The sequence below is a fragment of the Triturus cristatus genome, chromosome 2_1, assembly GCF_964204655.1.
Source record: "Triturus cristatus chromosome 2_1, aTriCri1.1, whole genome shotgun sequence".
NCBI classification, from domain to species: Eukaryota; Metazoa; Chordata; class Amphibia; order Caudata; family Salamandridae; genus Triturus; species Triturus cristatus.
The window spans coordinates 872,146,063-872,170,254 of NC_140581.1; the positions used below are offsets into that span (position 1 = coordinate 872,146,063).

Genomic DNA, 24,192 nt, shown 5'->3' on the forward strand with positions numbered 1-24,192 from the left:
CTCTTGACTTGGTAAGAGTATTCTGCATCATTCAGAAACTCTGTCCATCACCACCCCCTTTTTCCCAAATCGATTTCATCCACACTCAGTGTGGGAGGGTATGCTCAGACGTGAGTCCCTTGCTCATTGCACCATCAGGATTCAGGCAAGCCGGGCCGACGAAGGCTGTGATGCCAGAAACCGGTCCCCGGAAGCTTGTTTCCATCCCAGTATAAGAATTGGCTTGGTAGTTTGGTTTGCCCTGTTCCCATCATGCACTGGGACAGGTACAGACTAATTTGCATGTAGCCAGGTTCTGAGCTGGGATGGTGCAGTGAGCTAAAAAACGGTGATGGATTAAAACCATGATCTCTTGACTTGGTAAGAGTATTCTGCATCATTCAGAAACTCTGTCCATCACCACCCCCTTTTTCCCAAATCGATTTCATCCACACTCAGTGTGGGAGGGTATGCTCAGACGTGAGTCCCTTGCTCATTGCACCATCAGGATTCAGGCAAGCCGGGCCGACGAAGGCTGTGATGCCAGAAACCGGTCCCCAGAAGCTTGTTTCCATCCCAGTATAAGAATTGGCTTGGTAGTTTGGTTTGCCCTGTTCCCATCATGCACTGGGACAGGTACAGACTAATTTGCATGTAGCCAGGTTCTGAGCTGGGATGGTGCAGTGAGCTAAAAAACGGTGATGGATTAAAACCATGATCTCTTGACTTGGTAAGAGTATTCTGCATCATTCAGAAACTCTGTCCATCACCACCCCCTTTTTCCCAAATCGATTTCATCCACACTCAGTGTGGGAGGGTATGCTCAGACGTGAGTCCCTTGCTCATTGCACCATCAGGATTCAGGCAAGCCGGGCCGACGAAGGCTGTGATGCCAGAAACCGGTCCCCGGAAGCTTGTTTCCATCCCAGTATAAGAATTGGCTTGGTAGTTTGGTTTGCCCTGTTCCCATCATGCACTGGGACAGGTACAGACTAATTTGCATGTAGCCAGGTTCTGAGCTGGGATGGCGCAGTGAGCTAAAAAACGGTGATGGATTAAAACCATGATCTCTTGACTTGGTAAGATTATTCTGCATCATTCAGAAACTCTGTCCATCACCACCCCCTTTTTCCCAAATCGTTTTCTTGAGACCAGCGCTGGGACGTCCCATTGATGGGGCAGCCATGCGCTTGGCAAATATTCGAACATAACATAACATACAGCAATCCATTATTGTAAAATACTCTTATCAATTATTGTACAATGATGTTTATCATACATTAAAAACATACAATATTATTTTACAATAATGGATTGCTGTATGCTATCTTTTAATCATTATTTTTACTGTTAACAATATCGCAACCTGGAATCTGCAAACCCAAAGATTTATGTGCCAAGATTTATGTGCCAATGTATCCAGTCTTTTTGACCCTCACAAAGCCTACACTGTGCAAGGTAGACCAGGAACCGAATTTTAAATACAAGGGTGTGGCGTGTGACACCGGGGTACTTTTGTTCATAGGTGGCAAATGTCTGCCTGTAGACAGACCCAGAACTGCTTATTCTAGAACCGCCCGAAACATACTGAAATCGCAAAATGTATCAAATCCATGACTGTCTACCAAAGAGATCTGCTCCACGTGTGTGCTGCTTTGTCACCTGCATGCAAAATCCAGCACAGGACATTATGACGCATTGCCAGGGATGAAGAACCCCATCGCTCCTGCAAGAAGCCGTTCTCATCTGTACTGTGCGGCACTGGGCTCCCGGGAGGCGCTTGGCTTTGTTAGGGGATATAATGTATGAACCGTCTAGCTACAGCAGTAGCAGCATAATGAACCAGCTGAAAACATAAAACTACCCGTTATATCCCAATAAATTAGGTTGAATAGAGCACAACATCACTCTGAAAGCGGTCGAATGGAAAGCAGATAAAGGCAAGACTCTGGGCTACATAAGCATTAAAAGTTCTAAACTATATTTTTAACTATTTCTCTGGTACTTTCATTTTGAAAAATTATGTTTTCGTATTGTTGATCAATTTAGGTAGCCAGCCTGACGATTAACCATAAAGTTCATTGAGGATTTATAAATTAATATTTATTGTATGTGTTTATTATTTCATTTGATATGTTTCACCTCATTTATTCTGGGCCCAGGAGTCTAGCCTTGGGAATTTTGGGTTTATCAATTGGGCTCTGTGGGTCACATGTGGTGTGACATCATACATGATCCTTTTGTCATACATAACAGAGTGATGCCGTGTAGTTGGAACTCGCAGCAGGAATATTGTTTTTGTATTGAAGACACACATATGATCATAGGCATTTGTTAGCAATCGTTCTGGGACTGTTAGTTAATGGCACGCGAGAAACTTTGCAGCAATAATTCCCAGGGATATAAGCACTTTTCATTCCTGAGTATCACCTGGACTTTAAATCCCTAGCTACACTTAAATCCAATAACCTATATCATGAACTGGTACTGCGGTGTAGGATTGTTTTTCATATACATGGTGTCCATTTGCAACCTCCTAGGAGAAACAAACATGTCACTGCCCAGCCTGGGACCCAAGCTCCCTAAATCTTGATATACCTACTGTTTATCTAAACTTCCTATTTCAATGCCTACCAATCCTATAATGGAAGTCGAGCAGTTCCAGTTCTGGTTGTCAACCTCATGTGATATCCTATGTCTCTCAAGCTCTCCTCACATTCACAACACAGTCAGATAGTCAGCTAAGCTACCGTAATGACGCTCCTCTTCTCCCACTGCATTTCAAAAGCGGCATACCCATTAATAACAACTCTGCAAAATAATTGTGGTGTTCCCGAAACCTGAATGCAACCCTTCTAGCATCACCTGCTCATAAGAACTCTGCGTCTCCTGGGCACCTCAACCCATCTTCGAAGTGAAAGGTTTGAAGATGGATGGACTTAGACTAAGAAAACCGAGAGGTACAGTATCCCAGGAGCCACTGAGAAGAAAGCTTCTCTAACCCTCCAATTAATTTATGAATCTAGGTCACCTAAGGAGGTTCATAGGCTCAGGGGTAAAGCTGCCTCCGCCACCACTGTGTCATTAATGGTCTATTGATAGCTGAACTTGAGACAATCACGGCTCTTTGGAGCAGAAGAGGCTCAGCCGAGGAAGGCGCTTGAAACTCATCAGCCATCATGTAGTTTGGATTGTTCCTGAGGAAGGGAGGGTAAGTAGACAGTGGAGCTATGCTAAAGGCCCCTATTGGCCCCTCCGCACCGGAGCAAGACTAACTGGGAAATTGTTATGGGAAGTCACTTTCAAGTTCGCTGCTTTATACCTGGATGTCCGGGTTAGATGCCCTCAGAAGCCAAGTAAAGCTGGGCATGACAGTGCCTTAGGTATATGCGCAAGAACCACACAGTGTGGTCACATGATTTTAATGGCAGGGTGAGGCCTGCATGAACAAACACAAAGAAGACACCACCTGAGGAATCAAACAAACCATATCATCTCAAAACAACAAACACCGAAACCAATGTGTACAGATAATGCAGGCACAGTGATGCAAAGTGCTGCAGCAATAAATGAAATTAAATAACATTAGGCGGGCATGGCAAAGGATATTAGCAGAGGCGGCAACATGAAATAGAGATGCAAGGGTCCGGTAGGCCCAGGAGGCGGAGTAATGTGACCATCAGTGAAGGTCCAGGCCTCAAGGACTAAATTCCGAAAACAAGCCCTTGCAGGAATAAAACCTTAAGACCATGCACTACCGCCCCTCTTGAAGAGCAAAAATGCATCTGCACTTTGTGCAGAGGGCACTGTACAATTAAGACAACAGATGCAGCAATATATTGTCTTAAAAGGCGAATGATGAAAGGATGGTAAATAAGCAGAAACCTGAGGTTGCTGCCATTGCCCGTCCCTCTATGACGAAATCACTGATCCTTCAGGAGTGATATGGACAGGGATTCCTTAAGTATTTTGGGGGCCCTGGGCCAAAAGTATTTTGGGGGCCCTAGTCCGGAACTGCTTTGAATTTATGATGCAATTGCAGCTGTTTCGTGACCTCTTTGGCCGGTACACTGACTACAAAGGCAGATTGGTCCAAATTTTAAATGTGTTTACATCTAATATTCAGGGATAGTGATGTGTGTTTTCAATATTATAACACAGCAGCAGCTCACTTATAATACTGCACATAATCTCTGTGGCACCCTCCCATTTCTCATATGTGAGGTCTTGTTTTGATCTAAAAGAACCTTTTTTATGGATGTTGTATGAAATATAAACACCATTTCTCTGCAAAATGTCTGTAGTAAACTTTCACACATCATCCACATTTAAAATAAATTAAAGGAAAACTGTATGTGAAACAATCTGTTTAAGTATTATTCAAGGTCATTGAGGAAAGTCTCTGCAGAATAAAGCTGGCTCTATCAGGGGGACCCCTGAAAGGCTGGGGCCCTGGGCCACAGCCCACTTTGCCCATGCCTTAAAACGTCGCTGGACATAGAAATAGCTTAGCCATCCTTAGCAACCCAAAGGACTGAAAAGATCACCCTGCAACCGAGGAATCTGCTGACAGGTTACATGAATTTATTGAAACTTGTAAAATAACACTATTAATGCACACATAAAACTCCTTCAACAACGAAGTTTAATCACAAATTAAGCCATGGCTGTCATCTGATATCAACCCAGTAGTGAATATTTATAACAATACAGTTCTAAACAGGTCATCGCTCGTTGAATTAGTTGACATTTACTGTGGATGTTTAGCAAAGTACAAAACCCATTAGATCAATATTCCGGAAGCATACTGTCTCCCCCAAAGACCACTCCGTGGGAGCAGTAAAGGGCATCAAGTGTCTGTTACTCTCTTGTGATAACGATTTACTGATTCGACAGTGAGATGAAACTTTTGTGCTATGCAGATGTGTAGAGCGCACTATCGCCCGGGAGGGCATCCCGGTGCTGAGTGGGTGTGAGTCTAGCCACACCTAGGGCCTAGTGGGACTACTCGAAAAGCCAGGTGTTCAGCTTCTTGAGAAATTCAAGAAGTGAGGAGGAGTCTCTTATGTGTATATTTTGTTTAAACATGTTAGGTTTGTGAGTTTATTACCTTGACAAGCTGAGTGTCGGGGACCAGTGGATTAATGTATCCACTCCTAGAATCTGTGATTCATCTCATGGCCATAGTGTTGCATTCCAGCAGGTCAACACAACCTTTCATCCTCTAGAGCTCAACAAAGGGAGTACTGCTGAGTAACAATGCCCCAAGGGAGAATTTATGTTCTACATATGAACGTTTTCTTACAAACCAGGGTAGAAAATGTATGTAGCCTAATGGTTTTGTGTGGATCATTGCATTGATTGCAATACAGTTGTGATCACTTTGTAGTGATATGATTCTTCTTGACATTACAAAAGGTTCAAAGTAGCGTGTTATAAAACCAGTTGTAAGAAGACTATAAGGCCGGTACACAATGGCTATAACCTGCATGTGAAACATTTCACACTGTAATGACTGAATCTTCATTTCATGGGATCTCCTTGTCAGACTGTATCTTGCAAATGCCGTTAGATGCACAATGTGAACACTGAACACTAAGAGAGAATATTCATGGTAGAGTCCTTTAAATATATATGACCAATATTTTAGACTTATGCTGCATTTCATTCAACTATTTAAATGTTGCTGTAGAGAAGTTCAGAAAATATCAGTGAAAAAGAGCTAATTAGGCCTTGTCTTTCAGTTGAAGGGCCATCTTAGACGTTCCTTGAAAGGTGACAGTAATTCCTTGCAATGGCATCCATATCAAGGACTTCTTATCCTTCTAGACACGGAGCATGGTTTATATTTTTCTAGTGGTTTAGGAAAAAAAGAAATGTTATCAATGATGTTATTTGGGATGTCATCAGTGATGTCATTTAACATGTCATGAGTGATGTCATAACCAGTGCAAGCATGACGAGGGTGCAATTTGTGGATACTTTGCTGAACCACAACTGGCAAGTATTTAGGTTTTGTTTTGAATCATGACAGCACTGTGTTTTTCAGTTAATTTCAGTGGTTTTTTAAACATACATTATGGTGTTATGAGAAAATCTGACCACAGTTCACTTTAACATTTGAGTTTTTTTGTGAATTTCTATGTTTTGTAAATCCTTTTCAAAGTGGAACTCTTTTTGTTCCCCTACTGAGGTAAAATTCTAAACATTGATGTGCACAAAATTTGACTATTACTAGTAGTGAATAGCTGTGGTCTCAGCAGGAAACTTTTGTGGACAATGTAACAACAACTTAACCGTTACAGGGCATAGCTGGCAAACATTAGAAGCAGCATGTGTGCAGTGGTGGGTGGGGTGCATGCTGTGACCTCTGGCCAATCCCTGCAACCCATTGTTCATGGGTGTCTAAGATCCACAGTGGATGTTCTTTAATTGACTGCAGTTATTGTGAGACAAATAGTCTCAAAGTTGTACACTGCATGAGTGGTGTGAAGGCCCTGAACTCTGACCAGGCTTGCTCTCCACTGGCCGTGGCCATTCAGTCATACTGCAGACAGCTTTTGGTAATGCACAGTGAGGTTGGGCTGCAGGACATGGCATCTTGTCAGGCCTTGAGCCCCACCCTCCACAGTCTGACCTCTTCTATTCATGCCCCCGAACTTGCACAGCGGGGTCAGCTGCAGGTCCCCTTTAGCCCACGAAGCTTGCCTAGGTATTGGTATACTGGGTGAGCGGTAGCTTAGTGATGCTGCCTCATAGCATACCCTCAGACCATGCACAGCCATGAAGATGGCACTGGTGGTTGTGTACAATATGGAAGGTGCCAGAACCTCCACAACCATGTCACTTGTGTCCGTGAACCTAGCACCTGGTGGTGATGTACTGGACGAGTAGTCATAGTGCCTTCTGAGCCAGGCCCTTTGAGTCCGTGCAGCTTGAACTCAGTGGGGGTGTACTGGACAGACCTTACTAGCACTCCAGCAGCCATGGTGGTGAATGGATTAGCAATACTAGTGTCTCCAAAAAAGGGCTCTTTAAGTCCATGAGGTCTGATCCCAGTGATGGCTCTCTGGGCAGTACTGATGCCTCCACAGCCGCCCCCCTGAATCTGTAAAGCGTGCATCTGGTGGTGCTTTAGTAGAGAGGCGGTACTAGAGCATCCACAGCCAAGCCCCTTCACTCTGTGAAGCTTGCACCCAGTAGGGTGTACCGGTCAGTCAGCACTAGTGCCTCCTCAGGCAGACCCTTTGAGTCAATGAAGCTTACACCTGGTGGTGGAATACCAAGCGAGCTGTACTAGCCCCTCTAAAACAGGGCCCCTAAATCGTTGTGAGCTTGGAACTCGATTGTGGTGTACAGGGCAGGTGATGCTACACTTCTGGAACTGGGCCCCTTGTGTCAAAGAAGCTTGAACCAGATGGTGGTGTAGTAACCAGGCAGTATTAGTACCACCGAAGCCAGGTCCCTTGTGTCTGTGAAGATTGCTCCTGGTGGTGGTGTACCCGGTGAATGGAAATAGCACCTCTAGATCCGGGCCCCTTTTGTCTGTGAAGCATGTACCTCATATTGGTGTACTGACTAGCAATTCTAATCATTATTCAGCTTGGCCCCTTGAGTCCATGAAGTTTGCATCTGGTGTTAGTTTACTGGCTAGCAGAACATACCCCTCTGCAGCTGGGCCGCTTGAGTCTTGAGAGCTTACAGTCTGTGGTGATGTGCCAGATACTGGTACTAACACCTCTGCTGTCCTCCCAGTCCCTTCAGGTCCTGAAGCTTGCACCCAGTGGTAGTGACCGAGTGGGTGGTACTAGCCGCTATGCATCTGGGCCCCTTAAATATGTGAACCTTGCACTTGGTGGCGGTGTATCGCCTGGCAGCATTAGCGTCTGTGAGGGCAACAGCACTGTGCATGGCTTGTGTAATGGAGGTCGACCACAGGGTCTGGTCTGTGACACGACACTTCTATCTTTTTTTCACATAATTTGGGGGATCATTGGATCTCAAAATGTATCAATGAATCCACACCGGAGAGCCTTGCTACAATTCACAAACCAAATACCTAGATCTCTGTATCCTGTGATGAAAAGTAGCTTTTTTGTTATATTTTTAACACAGGGGTCCAGCTGAGATTACACCATAGGGTCTTACAGGTAATAGTCTGCTTTCCCTGCAATCGTATGTGCTATATATTTTTTTGTTCCTTTCTGCAATGGCTGCCACAATATTTTCTTTCAGTGTTGCAGTCAAGCAGATCCTTTTGGCTCAGCAGATTCTTGTAAGGGTGTGCTTATTAGAAATGGCCTACAAGAGAACAAGCTCCTTTGGCCAATAAGGTATGTTTAATTTTTGAACTGCGGGTTTTGAGGCTATTCTCAGAACCTCAACTGTTAAAATGCCTCTATCTTTATCTTAAATTTAACCCCTTCATACCCAACCGGAGCTTCTGTTGAAATGCAGATTTTTGAAAAACTACTAAACAAATTTATACCAAACAAACAGACAGCCAATCCATGAAAAACGTTTTCAATTTGTTCCAGATTTGGTGCAATTGTTTCTTGCTATTTTTTTTGCATCAGAGATCAAAATCTCCAATGGAAATTAAAGCAGGAAATCACATTTTTGGGGCCCCTCTTGACTGATCGGCATGAAACTTTCCACAAATGGGCCAAAGTGGATGAACTTTGTTTTGGAAAGTTTTGTGGTGATTCATCAAACTGTGTCAAAGTTATTAAGAAATGAAGGCGTCTTTCCTGTGGAAGCTCTGACTTAACCAAAAATGTATGTTAAAAAACTTTGTATATCTGGATGGTTGGGTTCGTGGGTTGCTTGTGAGCTTCCCATGGTCATGCAACTTCAAAAATAATGTGATCTGACTCCCGCAGAAGTCCAACAGGATTGCTGGGAGGCTGGCCAACTGCACGTCAGACACAGATGAAGGATGTGCACAGCTGTGGGTTAGCTACCAATACGTGGTTGGCCTTACATATGATGATAAAATATCACTTTGCATAAATAAAATCCTAAAAATTTACTGGGAAAACACAAATGTTAAAATATGTCACTCTTGCCCTAAAGTAACTATAACTCACCACCACGCGATTTACTGCCTATGAAATATCATAATACCTGATAACATCACTGCAACCTCTAAAATGACATCATTGATGACAAGACTATACATGGTGAGAGCGCGAGTTACAGTTACTTTAGGGAACAAGTTATAGTCACATGAGGTAACTATAACTGGTGAATTTCAGTGGTTTTGCTAGTTTAAAATAGTATGTTTTAAATTACGTTTTCTCCAAACTACAACATCCCTTTAACCTTTGTTTTTTTGAGTGAATTTCAATTTTGTTTTGATGCACAGTAAGATATTATTAATTATTACCATACCTAACTATAACGCCACTTTAACCTTTGATTATTCAATAGTAATTTAATACAAAGCTGTTTAGATTGAAGCCGTCTCTGAAAAAGGATGCTGCACAATCTTCATGGAAGCAAAAACAATTCCAGGCACATTTGGGTTGTTTAGAGCAGTGACTCCTGTAACAAAGAACACTGTGCATACCTCACACATACATTGATTCGGGAAATGGTTTGGAATACAGCAGAGTGCCTGAAGTAATTCTCTCTCCAAAACCTAAAACCACCAAATAGAGTCCAGAGAGATGGCTTTGAGTTTATCACACATCATCCCTGAAAATATAAAGCTGAAGAAACAAAGTATAGAGTGTTGGAAAATCATGCAAACACCATGGGGAAGCTACAGGCTTACTAGCTGCTCTTAAGATTAAAAAATGATGGACTAGAATGCATCCCTGAGTAACATGACTAGTGGCTGAAACTAGTTTGCTCGTTCCACCCATCATGTGTTTCTTTCTCTACTTAAGACCAAACATATTATACGAGTCTGGAGATTGCCCAAAACCAAAAATCATTAGGGGATTATTTTCTATAGCAAATATGTTGTAAAGCCATTCTTTCTTTAAACCTGTACCGCTGCAGCATAGTCAATCACAAATTTACAATTGTCCCCTCCATATACTACACACTGTGCATTGTTCATTCTATTTGTTAGCAATGCCTTTGCTATCCCCTTTGATGGGATTCTCTTTACAAATTAGACAATATTATTACTCAAGAGCATATAATGCCATCTTCATCATTCAATCTGGAGTAAATATGAAAGCAGTGAACCAAAGCATAGTTTTGACACATTTCCCAAATATAAATGCGAAAACATCATCTTTTGCCAACATTTTCTAATCATTGGATCTTACTAGGAAAAAATAAAAACACATCTGAAAAGGTTCTCACTAAACTTACATCTTTCCCGATAAGGTCCTCTTGGTTTTCTACAATTCCCCAGGGAGCAATCCCGATGGTACAGATCTTTCCTCTAGACTTGGAGGCATGGTCCTTCAGAGCATCTCCTACATGACGGATGACTCCTGCAGAGAGAAGGGGAGACCACACAGAATTCAGAGGGACAGAAGAAGTGAGATCCAACTCAGGAACATTCAAGTTCAGTGCAGGCCTACTCTAGTTAATTAATTTTCAGAAATACTAAGCAAATTGAGATGAGCTTACAAATTCTACTCTTGCGAATATCATGAATATCACATACTGGTACCTTGTTAGAGCTCCAGGAGAACACCTTTTCTTATGAAAAAGCAATTATGTATGTAGTAATGTAAACTCTCCCAGAGCAGCTACAACATTCAGGTGATTTTTGGTTAAGTGTCTTAAAGATAACCTTTCAATAATCACCTTATAAAAACCTCTGATCGTTGAGGGCTTCTTTAAAACTAATTGCATTGCAGAAGGCATTAATTAGTGGTAGGGACCCACTGCCTGAACACTGCTGTGTTCCTTTAACTGCCGTCACTGAGTGACAGCACGAGCCAAGCATACACACTGGCTGGCACAGCTCCAACTGCTACTGTCATCCAGTGACAGAAGCTGTGTTACAGCCACTCATAAGCATATGAGTGTTTATCCCCTTGAGGCTTCCTTCAATGATGGAGAAAATTCCACCTCTCCCTGCCGCAGCTTGGCTATCATGAGACATTGTTCACTTCTTAAGCAGGAGCCCACATGCATCTCTTGCTTAGTGTCTGACAGTAGTAAAGACAGGAGGATGAATTCAGATAACTTAAAAGGGTCCACCAAGGCACATACAAGCATGTTCTAATAGCAGTAATGGCCTGGATAGCAGATAGCATCATGTAGTCCTACATCATTGTAATCGTCCACCATGACTCAAGTGGCAGCCAATTATCTTGTGATAGTCTGCATTACCAATGTCACTAACATTATAATAAACTGAATTTAATAATCGACCGAGCTGGATGAGATGAAGCAAAATGACGGCTGCTTAAGAGGCCGATGACAGCACAAACGATAGCGAGCAGTAATGCTCTGTGGTGAACACTGAGCCATTTCAAGGTGGAAAATTGAGTTTTGGTGCCCCCCGGGAGCTGCGCCTTCTCCTGCTGCTGCTGTGAGTTGGCGGACTGGATTAGACCCGGGCTACAAGGATTGAGGCTAATCTTTGAGCGCTTACCTTGCGTGGAGTGCCGCGGGTCGATGCGATCCCCCGGGGCAATGGGGTCGAAGAACGCGGGCCATGGCTGAGGGCGCCCGACAGACATGAGGCGGACCCCTGGGGGAGAGAGATCTGGTGGGCCCAGTGGAACCGGTGCCCGGGCGAGGGTGCTGGATGCAAACACAGCATGGTTAAACGCTCCCTGAGAAGAGGGGGAGAGGCGGGGCTAACGGGAAGCTTTGTCAGGCCAGCCCCTCGGTGGCTGATTTTTTTCAGAGGTCCCGAGAGATTCTGCCGGATGCTGCGGCAGACAGCAGCCTCACAGCAAGCAAACAAGGAGTGGAGCTAGGACAAGGTGAGCCTGCCGGAGCGGATTGCTCCCAACTTCATGCAGCATTAGAGGTGATACCAGAGGCTCTAACACAACAGTTGGGGGAAGGTAGGATTGAAGAGACAGTCGTGACATTAGATCAAACTACCACCCTAAAGGATTGTATACAGCTGTGAGGGGAAACATGCAAATCTTTAATCAAGGATGGGACTATGACATATGGGGAGCTTGGGGAGCTTAATGATATAAATGATGCAGGAGGGACTGTCAAACCCCCTTCTAAGTGTAACACAGTCAAAGCCCAGGACCAAAGGGAAAATGCCCCCACAATTATATGTAGTGAACTTAAAAAAACAGAACATATTACAGCCAGACAGGAAAGTAGAAAAGAAACGGATTCACATCAGGGGGCACCAATATTGATCTCTCAACAATATAAGGAAGGGACTGACAAAGTGGATAAAGGGGACCTAGAGAGAGAGCCCAGCAACTGTTTTTTTTCCAGTTTCGGAGGGGGCGGAATGGTCAGAGGATGGCCTGGGCTCCTCCTCAGAATTAAGTATTATAGAAACTGATCCAGAAGAAAGTGATGAAGCACAAGCCCTAAATCTCCCAACCGTTCAGAAACTAAGGCATAAATCTAATGCTCAACGGCCAGGATCTTAATTTGGATTATACAGCAACAACTCAACTGGCAAGCTCTCCATCGGGTGAGATTAGGGTCTCTGAAAATCCAGACCCTCCATCGCTAGAAGTCATCTATCAGGCTATATTGATGCATGGAGAGGAGACGTGCCAGGATAGTTGGAAAGCACAGTCGGCTTTGTGCAAGGTGCAGGGAGTGGTCAGGAAACTGACTAAATCATGTAACATCATTGAGGAGCGTATGACAGAGCTTGAGACGAGAATTATTACAGCTGAGACAGACCTTACAGACGCACGTGTTCAGACTGAAGCACATGAGGCCCAGTTAAAGGACATCCAGTGGAAGCTGGAGGACCACAAAAATTGACAGAGGAGGAATAATCCCCACATGCTTGGGGTCCCGGAAGGAAGCGAGGGTTCTGATATTTGGACCTATATAGTGGAGATGCTAAGGACCGCTTTCCCGGAATTGTCTGAGTGGAACTGGTCGCATGAAGTTAATTGGGTGCATCATACCCCCTTTAAGCTAACGCACCCAATGAAAGAAGAATCAAAGCCCCGGGTGATTCTTGTCTACTTCGGAAACTTCCTGCTCTGCCAAGCGATCGCAGAAAAAGCTAGACCCGAATCTAAAAGATCTAGTGGAGGGGTGTCGTTCTTTGTGCGCCCCGACTTTTGTCACGCTACTGTGGAGAGACGGTGGAGACTGAGCCATATGATAAAGCCCTTTCAGGACAAAAATATCTAAGTATATTTGATAAATCCAGCACAACTGAAAATCTTCTGGGAAGGACAGACACGATTCTTTTCTTCTGAAATTAAGGCGAAAGAGTTTCTGGATGGCCCGCATAAAGCTAAATGATTCAACTGGAGAATATGATAAAAGCCGGAACCAGGGGGCTATCTTAACAAGGACAAAGTAGCTTAGATCACGAATTCATAGAATAAATAACACGGGGTGAAATGTTGAAATGACAAAATGTTTATATAAAAAAAGATAAAAAATATACTTGTACATATAAGAAAGTGAGGAAGAAATAATGTTTAAAAAAAAGAAATATAGATGACTATATTAAGGTATTAAGGCAATGTATTAATCTACAGTAACAGGCACCACAGGGAAGAACTAGATGGTTCTATATATATGGTCGGTCGAGTGTGCTGCACTCATCTCACGCACAGACATTGGTCTGAGCACTTCACATGGGTGGTGGTGGGGAACGGAAGATGGGAGGGGGTGGGCTGGGCTCAGGGAGGTTGGGAGGTACGGACAAGGTGGGAGGTGATGGCGATGGGAAGGGGGGGAGAAAAGGTAAAACAATATATACCCAGAGTTGAATCTAAGGTTATTAGAGATACATTATGATGTGAATCCAGTAAGGTAGTAAAAGACAAGGAAGGAGTAACAGATCGGTTTTAGAAGATAATTATAGATGGGTAAGATAAGTATATGCACAATAAATGTGGGTGGTTTAAATGATCGGAATGAAAGATTACGTATTGCTGAGTCTGTTAGATTAAATAATCTGGATGTAGTGTGTATTCAAGAAACGCATATCCCTAGGGAAAAAGGAATATGAGTATGAGAGGTTATAATTTGCTGGCTTGCACATCCCAGACTTCGAGTATACGGGCGGTAGCGATTTTTGCTAAGGTTGCTATGGGCGGAGCCAGACGCAAAGCCACTGATGCACGTGGGCGTTGGGTGGTGGTCGAGCTTGAGATCGGGTACACCATATGCGCAATTTATGGCTCAAATCAAGACGATCCGGAGATCTTTGAGAATCTCAAGTTTGAACTAGCAACCTGGCCCTGTCCTTTAATCATCTATGGGGATTTTAATATATTTGCAGAGTTAGGCACCAACTGCAATTACCTGGTGCGGAAGCCTAAAGTATACAGAGCCCTGGCCTCCCTTATTAGTAGCTATGGTCTTGTTGACATATGGGGGAACAAAAAATCTAACGATCCAGGACACACGTACTATGCGTTTCCCCATAAAAAACATACCAGACTTGATTATTTTCTTATCTCAACATCCCTTATTAATAAAGTGGGGATTAAAAAGCTATCGAAGGTGATCTCGGATCATAATCCATTTATACTCAATATGGAAATTGATATCCCTAATAAGATATATAATAAATGGACACTAGATAGAAAGCTCTTGGTCAATAAGCTTTATATAGAGCATATCATGGAATGGGCTCAGGAGTTCCTGGATATTAATAGATACAGCGCTAGTCGCAACACGATATGGAATGCTTTTAAGGCTGCCTTAAGGGGAGAGACAATTAGCTATGTAGTAGGTAAAAAAAAAGAGAGTCGACTTGAGAATGAACGGCTATTAGATGAGCTACCTAGGGCAGAAGAAGATAATACAGCCTTGCTAACTCAGGGGCGAGACGCAACCGGTATACAACTACAGATTATCTCTCTAAAAGCCGAATTAAACAGTTGGCTTACCCAGAAATCAGCCGAGATTTACCAGTCGCAACAGAGTAAAGTGTATGAGACTGGGGAACAGGCCGGGAAACTGCTGGCGTTATGTATTAGGCAGGAAAATGTCAGGAATCGAACTGCTGCAATAAGGAAGGATGGCCAAACCTACACAGAAACCAGTGATATACTCAGGGTATTCCTGGAATATTATCAGATTCTCTATAAAGAAGAGGGAGGGATAACTCATGAAGACATGTTCAAAATAGTAGAAAATGATCTAGGGCCTCTATTGGATAGTCAGGCTAAGGAGGAGTTAGAAAAGGAGTTTACATTAGAGTCGGTATTAGCAGGGTTGCAAGAGTTACCTGCAGGAAAGGCAGCTGGCCCAGACAGTATCTCGCTAGAGATCTATAAGCAAATACAGAGAGTTAGTGCTCCCTTACTACTGGACCTGTTCATGGGGATACAAAACAGTGGGCAAGTACCAGAATCATGGAAGGAGACTAATATTGTTATCTTTCATAAGAAAGGTAAGACGCCGGATAATTCTTCCTCATATAGACCTATGTCCCTGATCAACTCTGATGCAAAACTATATTCAAAATTATTGGCTACTAGATTGGGGAGGGTCATTGGCCATCTAGCCTCCCCCTGGCCGCATGGGTTTATCCCTGGGAGGGGGGCAACTGATCATATCAGACGGACCATAACGTATTTGACATCCAGGCTGCAACAGGGGGGAGGGGACGGATGGCCATGATACTCCTCAATGCAGAAAAACCGTTTGATCGGGTGTCCTGGAGGTTTTTATGGGGGATACTGGAGCTCAAAGGATTTGGGCCAGGTTTTATTAGAGCAATTAAGGCAATGTATGTGAATCCCAGGGCCCGATTACAAATGATGGGGTGAACATCAGACAATATTATAATATCAAGGGGTCCGTTACCCCCATACTATTTGCTCTATATTTAAACCCATTAATAGAAAAACTTACGGGATGCCAGATGATTAAACCAATCGTCGCCAGAGAGTTTGAAACCAATGTACTGGCCTATGCAGATGACATAGCCATTTTAATCACTGCCCTGCTAATACAATTAAGGAGGCTACGGCCATCGCAAGAAAATGTGGGCAAGCATCAGTTTATTCACTGAATGAAGATAAGACTCCCACTGTTTGTTCAAACAATATAGATTTTAATGACCCGAGATGTGTTCAGAGGGTTATCTATCTGGTGGTGTGTATCAGTCCAGCAGTTAATACAATAGTTAAAAATAATTTTAATCCACTGATTAAGACAATTACTGCAGATCTTAAGAGGATAAATGGATTACACCTCTCAGTTGTTGGACGAGGAAATGTCCTCAAGATGACAATGTTGCCTAAAATTCTTTATCTCTTCTGCTCAATTCCGTTTATGATAGATGAAGACATTTTGAGGGCATTGGAAGCAATTTTGTCAAAATTTACCAGGCAATATGGAAAAATTAGAAGATCTTTAAAGTATCTGCCACTCCTGCAGTCACAGGGCGGTCTTACATTCCCGAATATCAGATTCTATTCATGGGCAAGCCTTTTACAACAGACGTCGATCCTATTCGGCTCAGCCACTAGCAGAGCCACTGAGGAGGAAAGAAACACCAGGATCCCAACCATATATGAATTAATTAGAGGGACAGAGGCATGCGGGCTGCTAATGTGTCAGGGAAAATCAAGCTATTATTAGAAATTTCGGTCAAAGGTCATGCTTAGCGCCTGGGAATTATGGAACATGGTACGGAAAGTTTTGGTAATTCCGAAAATAAATTACTACACACCGCTCTGGCACTCATATGCCTTTCCGCACTCTTTCTATGATAGCTTGGGTAAGCAATGGGAACAACTTGGTTTAACAGTGGTAGGTGATATCTTTGAATCAGGTCAGCTACGCACTTTTAGTGCTTAACAACAGAAATACGGGATCTCGACTAGACAGTTAAATATGTTCAAATTCGTGAATCCCAAGGGAGCCGCAGACCTGCGGTATACCTGGGGGAAAAAATTCCATTAACAGAACTAATAGTCGGGAGTGGCAATAGGATTAAGAATATTTACTGTACTCTGATCCAAAGTATTCAGGATGATTGGGGGAAAACCAAAACTATATGGTTTGGGAAATTAAATAATCCAGATGTAGATTTATATATGGCGCTGGTATTAGCGGGTAAAATCCTCCGATCAACAAGTCTCAAGGCACAACGTTATAAGACAGTGTTCATTCTATATTTTACCCTTGCTAAACTCTTTAGCTGGGCGACAAAGAGAGGATGATAGATGCCCAAGATGTGGGGAAGGACAGGCAACACTAGTTCATATGTTTTACGATTACGACAGGCTAAACTCCATAAAGAACGAGGTGGCTAGCTTTTGTGAGATGCTGCTAGGGCGCAGTGTTAACCTATCCCCAACACTGATACTAACGGGTTACGATAGCTGCCTAGGCCTGAACACCACAGAAAAATATTTTATATTTATGCGCACTGCTGTCTTCAGGATATTGATTGCTGCAAGATGGAATGACATGGATCCCCCAACTTTTCAAATGTCGCTAGCGCGACTTCTGGGGGTCTACAATGAAGAAAGTGCATTATACTCATGTAGGGGCAGAGAGGCAGGGAAGTGGGGGTGCACAATCTGGTCACCCATAGCTAGGTGGAGAAGGAACATGTCTTAATATATATTTAACTTATTTATTCATGGGTGATAATTATTGAAACCGAAGCTTATTTGTGCATGTACCATTTTAAGCCTTATCTAAAGTCTTAAATATATGTAATATTTATTGTGCTTCTCATCACTATAATATGTATGATCAATTTATTTGTATATTTGAATGTAAGATCTTTTTTTCTATTATAGCGTACGCAGGACATTTGTTATCCTCTCTGGGTCAAATTATGTATTTACCCCGCATTGGATATTAACACCAACCTTTAAGTGATTGTATATGTAAGTATTTATGGAAATTGCAAAGCACTACCTTACTCTGTATGAAATAACAAATTGATGTACCGTATTTGATTTTATGGGTATATAAAATAAAAGTAAAAACTGAATTTAGTTGATGCACATGCTGGGATTTTGGATTTAAAATGGTACGTTTGGGCAACAATGTAGTCTTTCTCCCACAATTACTGATGAATTTTGTTACTTCTGCACCAAGCTCGGTTTCTTTTAATTATACACACTTTAACATAAAGAAGTATCGATAGGTATGTTTAAGGCTAAGTTGGTGTAAGACAGTGGGGAATTGGTTGAAACTGTGAGTACCCACCTCAAGTAATAATCACAACACTTGTCAGGGTGAAACCTTAAAGTCACAAAATTAATCTGAGCTCCCTAATAACTAGTGTTAGACCTGGCTTTTCCAGATTGTTTATCCCCAGACTTTTAGCTTTTTGGCCTCATGTTTTGGACCTGTTTTTGTTGGTTTTATGACTCTGGGCACTTTACCGCTGCTGATCAGTGCTAAAGTGCATATGCTCTCCATGTAAATTGCGTTTATGGATTGGTGATTCCATGATTGGCATATTTGGTTTACTGGTAAGTCCCTAGTACAGTGCACTGTGTGTGCCCAGGGCCTGTAAATCAAATGCTGCTAGTGGGCCTGCAGCACTAATTGTGTAACCCACATGAGCAGCCTGTAAATATAACTCAGACCTGCCACTGCAGTGTCTGTAGGCAGTCTAGTACTGACACGTCGACCTCGCAAGGCTACCCAGTAACATTTCCTTTTATTGCATGGTAATCACCCCTAGGGTACGCCCAGGTAGCCCTATGGACAGGGTGCAGTGTATGTGAAAGGTAGGGCATGTACTGAGGTGTGTGACATGTCCTGATAGTGAAATACAGTGTATTTCGTTTTTCACTATTGAAAGGCTATCTGTCCTGTAGACTAGAATGGGAGTTTATTTATAACATCTTATAAATAGGAGCCTCTGCCAAGGAGAAGAGATGGAGAAACTGAGGAGAAGTACTGCCCCTTTGCTGTGTGCTGTCTGGGGTTGACCTGCAGTGGCGGTTTCTCCCAAGGAAAGGACAAGGACTTTGCTGTGTGCTGTGTCCCCTGTTGAGGAAGATCTCCAAGGGCTTGAAGTAGAGCTTGCCTCCTGTGTTGAAGTCTCAGGGATACAAAGACTTCACCCCAGCTCCCCTAAACTCCCTTGCTGAGAGTTCTGACTTGCCAAGAGGTGCCTGCTGCTATTTGGGACCTCTGGAGGTTGTTCCTGCTGTGGAAAAGTAACACAACGATGAGAAATGCGATGCATCCGTATCTGTTTTCGGCGCATCGCCGAAGAGTCTGTCCGTGGCTCAAAAAATCACCGCATGCTACACTGAGTGCACCGATCTATGAAGGCGGAGATCACCGCACCGATTCCGATCCAGGCCTTGCTGTGCGGCTGCAAGAACCAGTGCATCGTGGGGTTCAGTGCAACGTAAGCGCTGTTGCCGCTGCTGCATTGAGAACCGATGCATCCCCGATCCTCCTGCATCGAACCGGGGTGCCAAGTCTAGAAGGACACTGGGGTCACAGTAAGAAACTGAAGCATCACCTCCCCACAGTAAGAAACTGACGCATCACCTCCCCTTTTGTACTTTTGTAAGGAACCGACGCATCACCTACCCTGCATGACTGTAAGGAACTGACGCATCACCTCCCCTGGAGTAAGGAACCGATGCATCACCTTCCCTGCGCATAAGGAACCGGCACATCACCTTCCCTGTGTCTGTTCTTGCTTTTGATTTTGATACATCCAAGGTACTTTGTGTTGAAAGTATTGCATCTGCAATTTACTTTGAACAGAACTGTTTGTACCTTTTGAAAGTCACATTTTCTTATATCTTTATTTTGTCGATTTTTGTCGTTTTTGTCTTGTATGGTTTAGATAAAGATTACTTATTGTTCTAAACTGGTGTGGTGTCCATTTGTAGTGTTTTCACTGTATTACTGTATGTGTGCAGAAAAATGCTTTACACAATGCCTCTGAGATAAGCCTGTCTGCTCGTGCCAAGCTACCAAGGGGGTGAGCAGGGGTTAAATTAGAAGTGTATCCCCCTTACCCTGACTAGGAAGAAGGGTCCCTATTTGGACAAAGGTGCAAACCATTGCCAACTAGAGACCCCCATTTCTAACAACTAGTAAATTCTAACCATTAATAATTTATTCCCTGTTCTGTTACCAATGCTGTTGTAGTATCTCCTCATGTTGAATTCCTTATGAAACCACTGTTCTATGATTGAAATACAAAGATTTAAGAGATATGCCAGGCTGTATTGAATTATTTCTCTGCTAAAGTAATATAGACTATTTTGCTTTAAATTTTGTTTTTTTACTTCATGATCAGACGTTTAATAGGTAATTAGAGATTTTTCACTTAAATACTTCTTCAAGTACATCCCATGTAGGCATCTGACAGAACAGTCTAAAAGTGGCATTTTTTTAATTTGTAACTTAAAATCCAACTTTAGCATTTTTACATTTTAGTATAATGTAAAATAAAAAAATATATACATGCCAATTTCAGAATAATGCTTATCTTCTTGTACTTCTTTATAACTTGGTAAAACTAAGGCAAAACTTGCAGAGATGCCTCCTAATGTAAATATGAGTTCATCCTCATTGAAGTTTTTGAGAGGCATGAACGCCATCTTTTTGGTTTGTTCATTTCATTTAAGGAAAGAGGTTTTTAAAAAATGGCAATGAAGAACTACTTAATTTTTATAAACACTACAGTATAAGCCTCCCTTTGATGTGCTTAGTGAGAGTTATCCCTTCGGACTGATACCTATTATACTTATATAAAGGTGAACATATGTACACCGTCACAATGGATGGTTTCAGTTCCTACAGGTAGAGGGATTTACAGCCAACAGTTATGTGCTGTAACGAGAATAGGGGATGTCTCCATAGGATAGGTGAGTATGCAAAGAGGAGGATAGGTACTCCTTTGTGTGGTACGTAGTGCCCTCACACACCCTTTCGAGTGTATAGCATCATCATCGGGCAAAATTGCTCCTCGTGGGGGTGGTAGTACCGCAGGACGGGTAGGTTTCCCGTGACGTGAGGCTGTATCTCTACCTCACCCCGTGGTACATCCGACGGAGCCCTTCTCCGATCCAGGGAGGGCTGTGATTTAGAACATCTGTATAATAACAAGTCCTAAGACAATAATTGTTAACATACCTTAATTAGGATATATTAAGGAATACAGGGTGTTTTTTCCTGATTCCCGTTCTCTATTCTCCACCTGGTCCTGATGAAGCGCTCTGGGATCCTTTAGGGACCAAATTATAGCGCGAAACATGTCGACCCCCTTTTAAATCAACACTTTATTACACACCACACGGGTTGAGAGAAGTGGGAATCTATTTGGTCTTGTTTCCCCTCTCCTAACGGCACTATTGTGCATCTCCATCCCCGTGGATTTTAGGATCAGGGGTCCTACTAATAAAGTTGTCAGGGCCTCCTGACCCATTTTAATCTGCACTCACTAGCACTTCCTTCCCACACACCCTCAGTCACAACTGCGGCAACTCCTAAAAGATCTCCGCTAGAGAGCCCCTCGGGGCCCGTGAGGGACTGCAGCGCCACCCCCACGAGGAGCAATTTTGCCCGATGATGATGCTATACACTCGAAAGGGTGTGTGAGGGCACTACGTACCACACAAAGGTGTACCTATCCTCCTCTTTGCATACTCACCTATCCTATGGAGACATCCCCTATTCTCGTTACAGCACATAACTGTTGGCTGTAAATCCCTCTACCTGTAGGAACTGAAACCATCCATTGTGACTTTGTACTGATTTTGGGAGCATTGGTTCAGGACCTCTTTCTAATTAGATCCTTGTCCCCCCCCTCTCCTTTTTGTTTGACATATGTACACCTACATATAGAGAGCAACTTTTACTAAAAAACGTATAAGTAGTAACTTCGCTGATAAAAAGGACAAGAGTACAAATTGCTACCGTAATACTACTATGATGGCGAATGCATGACAACACTGTGCACAAGTCAAAGTGCCTCCACTACATGCAATTACGCTAGGTGTGTAGGAAGATTTTTGCTGGCATCTTTCATGACTTTTCAAGGTGAGGCCATACATCTCATGCAAAATTCACATGAGAAACCAGCAAGAGACTGTGTGAAGCAAGATATGTCCAGTTTGAGAACATATGTCTTAGCTAGATATTTTCTACTTTATTTATTTTATTTATTTAGTAGTTTATAGAGCGCTCAGCTACCTCCAACGGAGGTGTCCCGGCGCTGAAGACAATATCTCGAAAGGGTCAGAGGGATGTGGAAGGGAGTGGGTAGATTAGATAAGGGAAAAAAGCCAGGTCTTGAGTTTTTCCCGGAATAGAGGCTCTGACGTCAGAAATCTTAGCTCTATAGGAAGCTGGTTCCACAGTTTGGATGTGGCCACTGCAAAGGCCCTTCCTCCCGTGCGTGCCAGGCGAAAACGGGGGCAGATCATAAGGCGGAGATGGTTGGATCTGAGGTTTCGTGGTACTTGTGAGAACTTCATTCTGCGACGCAGGTAGGTAGGGCCTCGATCATTAAGAGCTCTAAAAGCCAGGGTTAAGGCTTTAAATTGAATGCGCAGTCTCACTGGGAGCCAATGAAGTTTGATCAGATGGGGTGAAATGGAGTGGCGGTAGGGGATGTTGCAAATCAGCCTGGCCGCTGCGTTCTGGACTCTCTGTAGTTGGTTTATGAGGTATGCCGGGGCACCTGCATACAGACTATTTGCGTAGTCCAGATGAGCGGTAATAAGGGCATGGACTACTGTCTTACGAGAGTCTAGTGGAAGGTAGGGGATGATTTTTTTTTATCATGCGGAGCTTTCCAAAGCAAGACGAGGTGACTTTATTAATTTGAGTCTTACAGGAGAGGGCAGTGTCAAATTGGAAGCCTAGGTTACGGGCAGCTTGGACTGGTTCCGGGGGAGGGTTGAGTTCAGTCGGCCACCAGAGAATGGAAGGTGTGGGGGATTTCTGATTAAAAAACAGGACCTCAGTCTTATCTGTATTAAGTTTTAAGTTATTAGCAGACATCCAGGAGGCGATATTCATCATGCAGTGGCGAAAGTTGTTGAATGATTTTTCGGAGTGGTCTTTGAAGGAGAACACTAGTTGGGTGTCGTCAGCGTAAAAGGTTACTTTGACGCCCTAGGATTCCACCACTTTTGCCAGTGGTTTTAGGTACACATTGAATAAGAGCGGACTGAGGGCGGAACCCTGCGGAACGCCCCAAATCAATTGTTTCTTGGAGGAGAGAAAGGAACTCAGCATCACCTGTTGGAATCTGTTCGTAAGGAAAGATTTAACCCAGGTGAGGGGAGTTCCGCTGACACCTACCTCTTGCAGGCGAGCAAGTAGTTTGTCATGGGAGATGGTGTCAAATGCTGCAGATAGGTCGAGGAGGACCAGCATGGCCTCCTCTCCCCTATCCGTGCATTCTCGAATCGACTCGGATACCTCAAGCAGAGCCGACTCGGTACTGTAGTCCGGTCTGAATCCTGATTGGGAATCATGGAACAAAGAGTTTAATTCTAGGTAGTTGGACAATTGCTCTTGTACCGCTTTCTCGAGCACCTTGGCGGGCTTGGGTAGGAGTGAGATTGGTCGGTAATTGCTTAAGCCGGTAGGATCAATGCCAGCTTTTTTTTGGATTGAAATTAGCATTGCGTGTTTCCAAGCGGAGGGGACAACACCTGAGAGTAAAGAGGAGTTCCATATTTCGAGTAGGGGGTTAATAACTAAAGGGGCAATTTCGTTCATGATTTAGGCCAGGGCTGGGTCCAATGGAGAGTCTGATTTACATTTCAAGAATAAATTCAGGGCATGTTCCTTGGTAAGTGGTTGGAAAGCAGTAAATGCATGCTTGCAGATGATGGCAGGGTATTCGGTAACGTCGGTACCGTTCTGAAGGATAGTTGCCGCAATGTTGGCTATTTGTTTTCAAAGAAATCTGATAGGTTTTCACTCAGTGCTTGGGAAGTGGGTACTGGGGCAGACAGAGCACTGGGATTAGTAAAATCTTTAACAATGTTAAAGAGGGCTTTGGTCGAGTTTTTTGCATTGGCAATAGTTCCTGCGAAATAGGTGCTCATGGAGTTGCGTTTGAGTTTGCGAAACTCTTTAAGGACTTGTCGGTAAAGAACCTTGGCTTCTGGGTCATAGTTCTGCCTCCATTGTCGCTCC

At 43.3% G+C, this 24,192-nt stretch overlaps 1 protein-coding gene across 1 annotated transcript in view; it reads right to left on the bottom strand.

Annotated features, from left to right (window-relative positions):
• TRPM3 (transient receptor potential cation channel subfamily M member 3) overlaps nucleotides 1-24,192 on the bottom strand; it is a 1,363,437-nt gene that overhangs the window by 817,650 nt on the left and 521,595 nt on the right. The window contains exon 5 of the mRNA XM_085633017.1: nucleotides 10,309-10,433. Within this exon, the coding sequence (XP_085489143.1) occupies nucleotides 10,309-10,433 (125 nt within the window). The remainder of the gene's footprint in view (nucleotides 1-10,308; nucleotides 10,434-24,192) is intronic.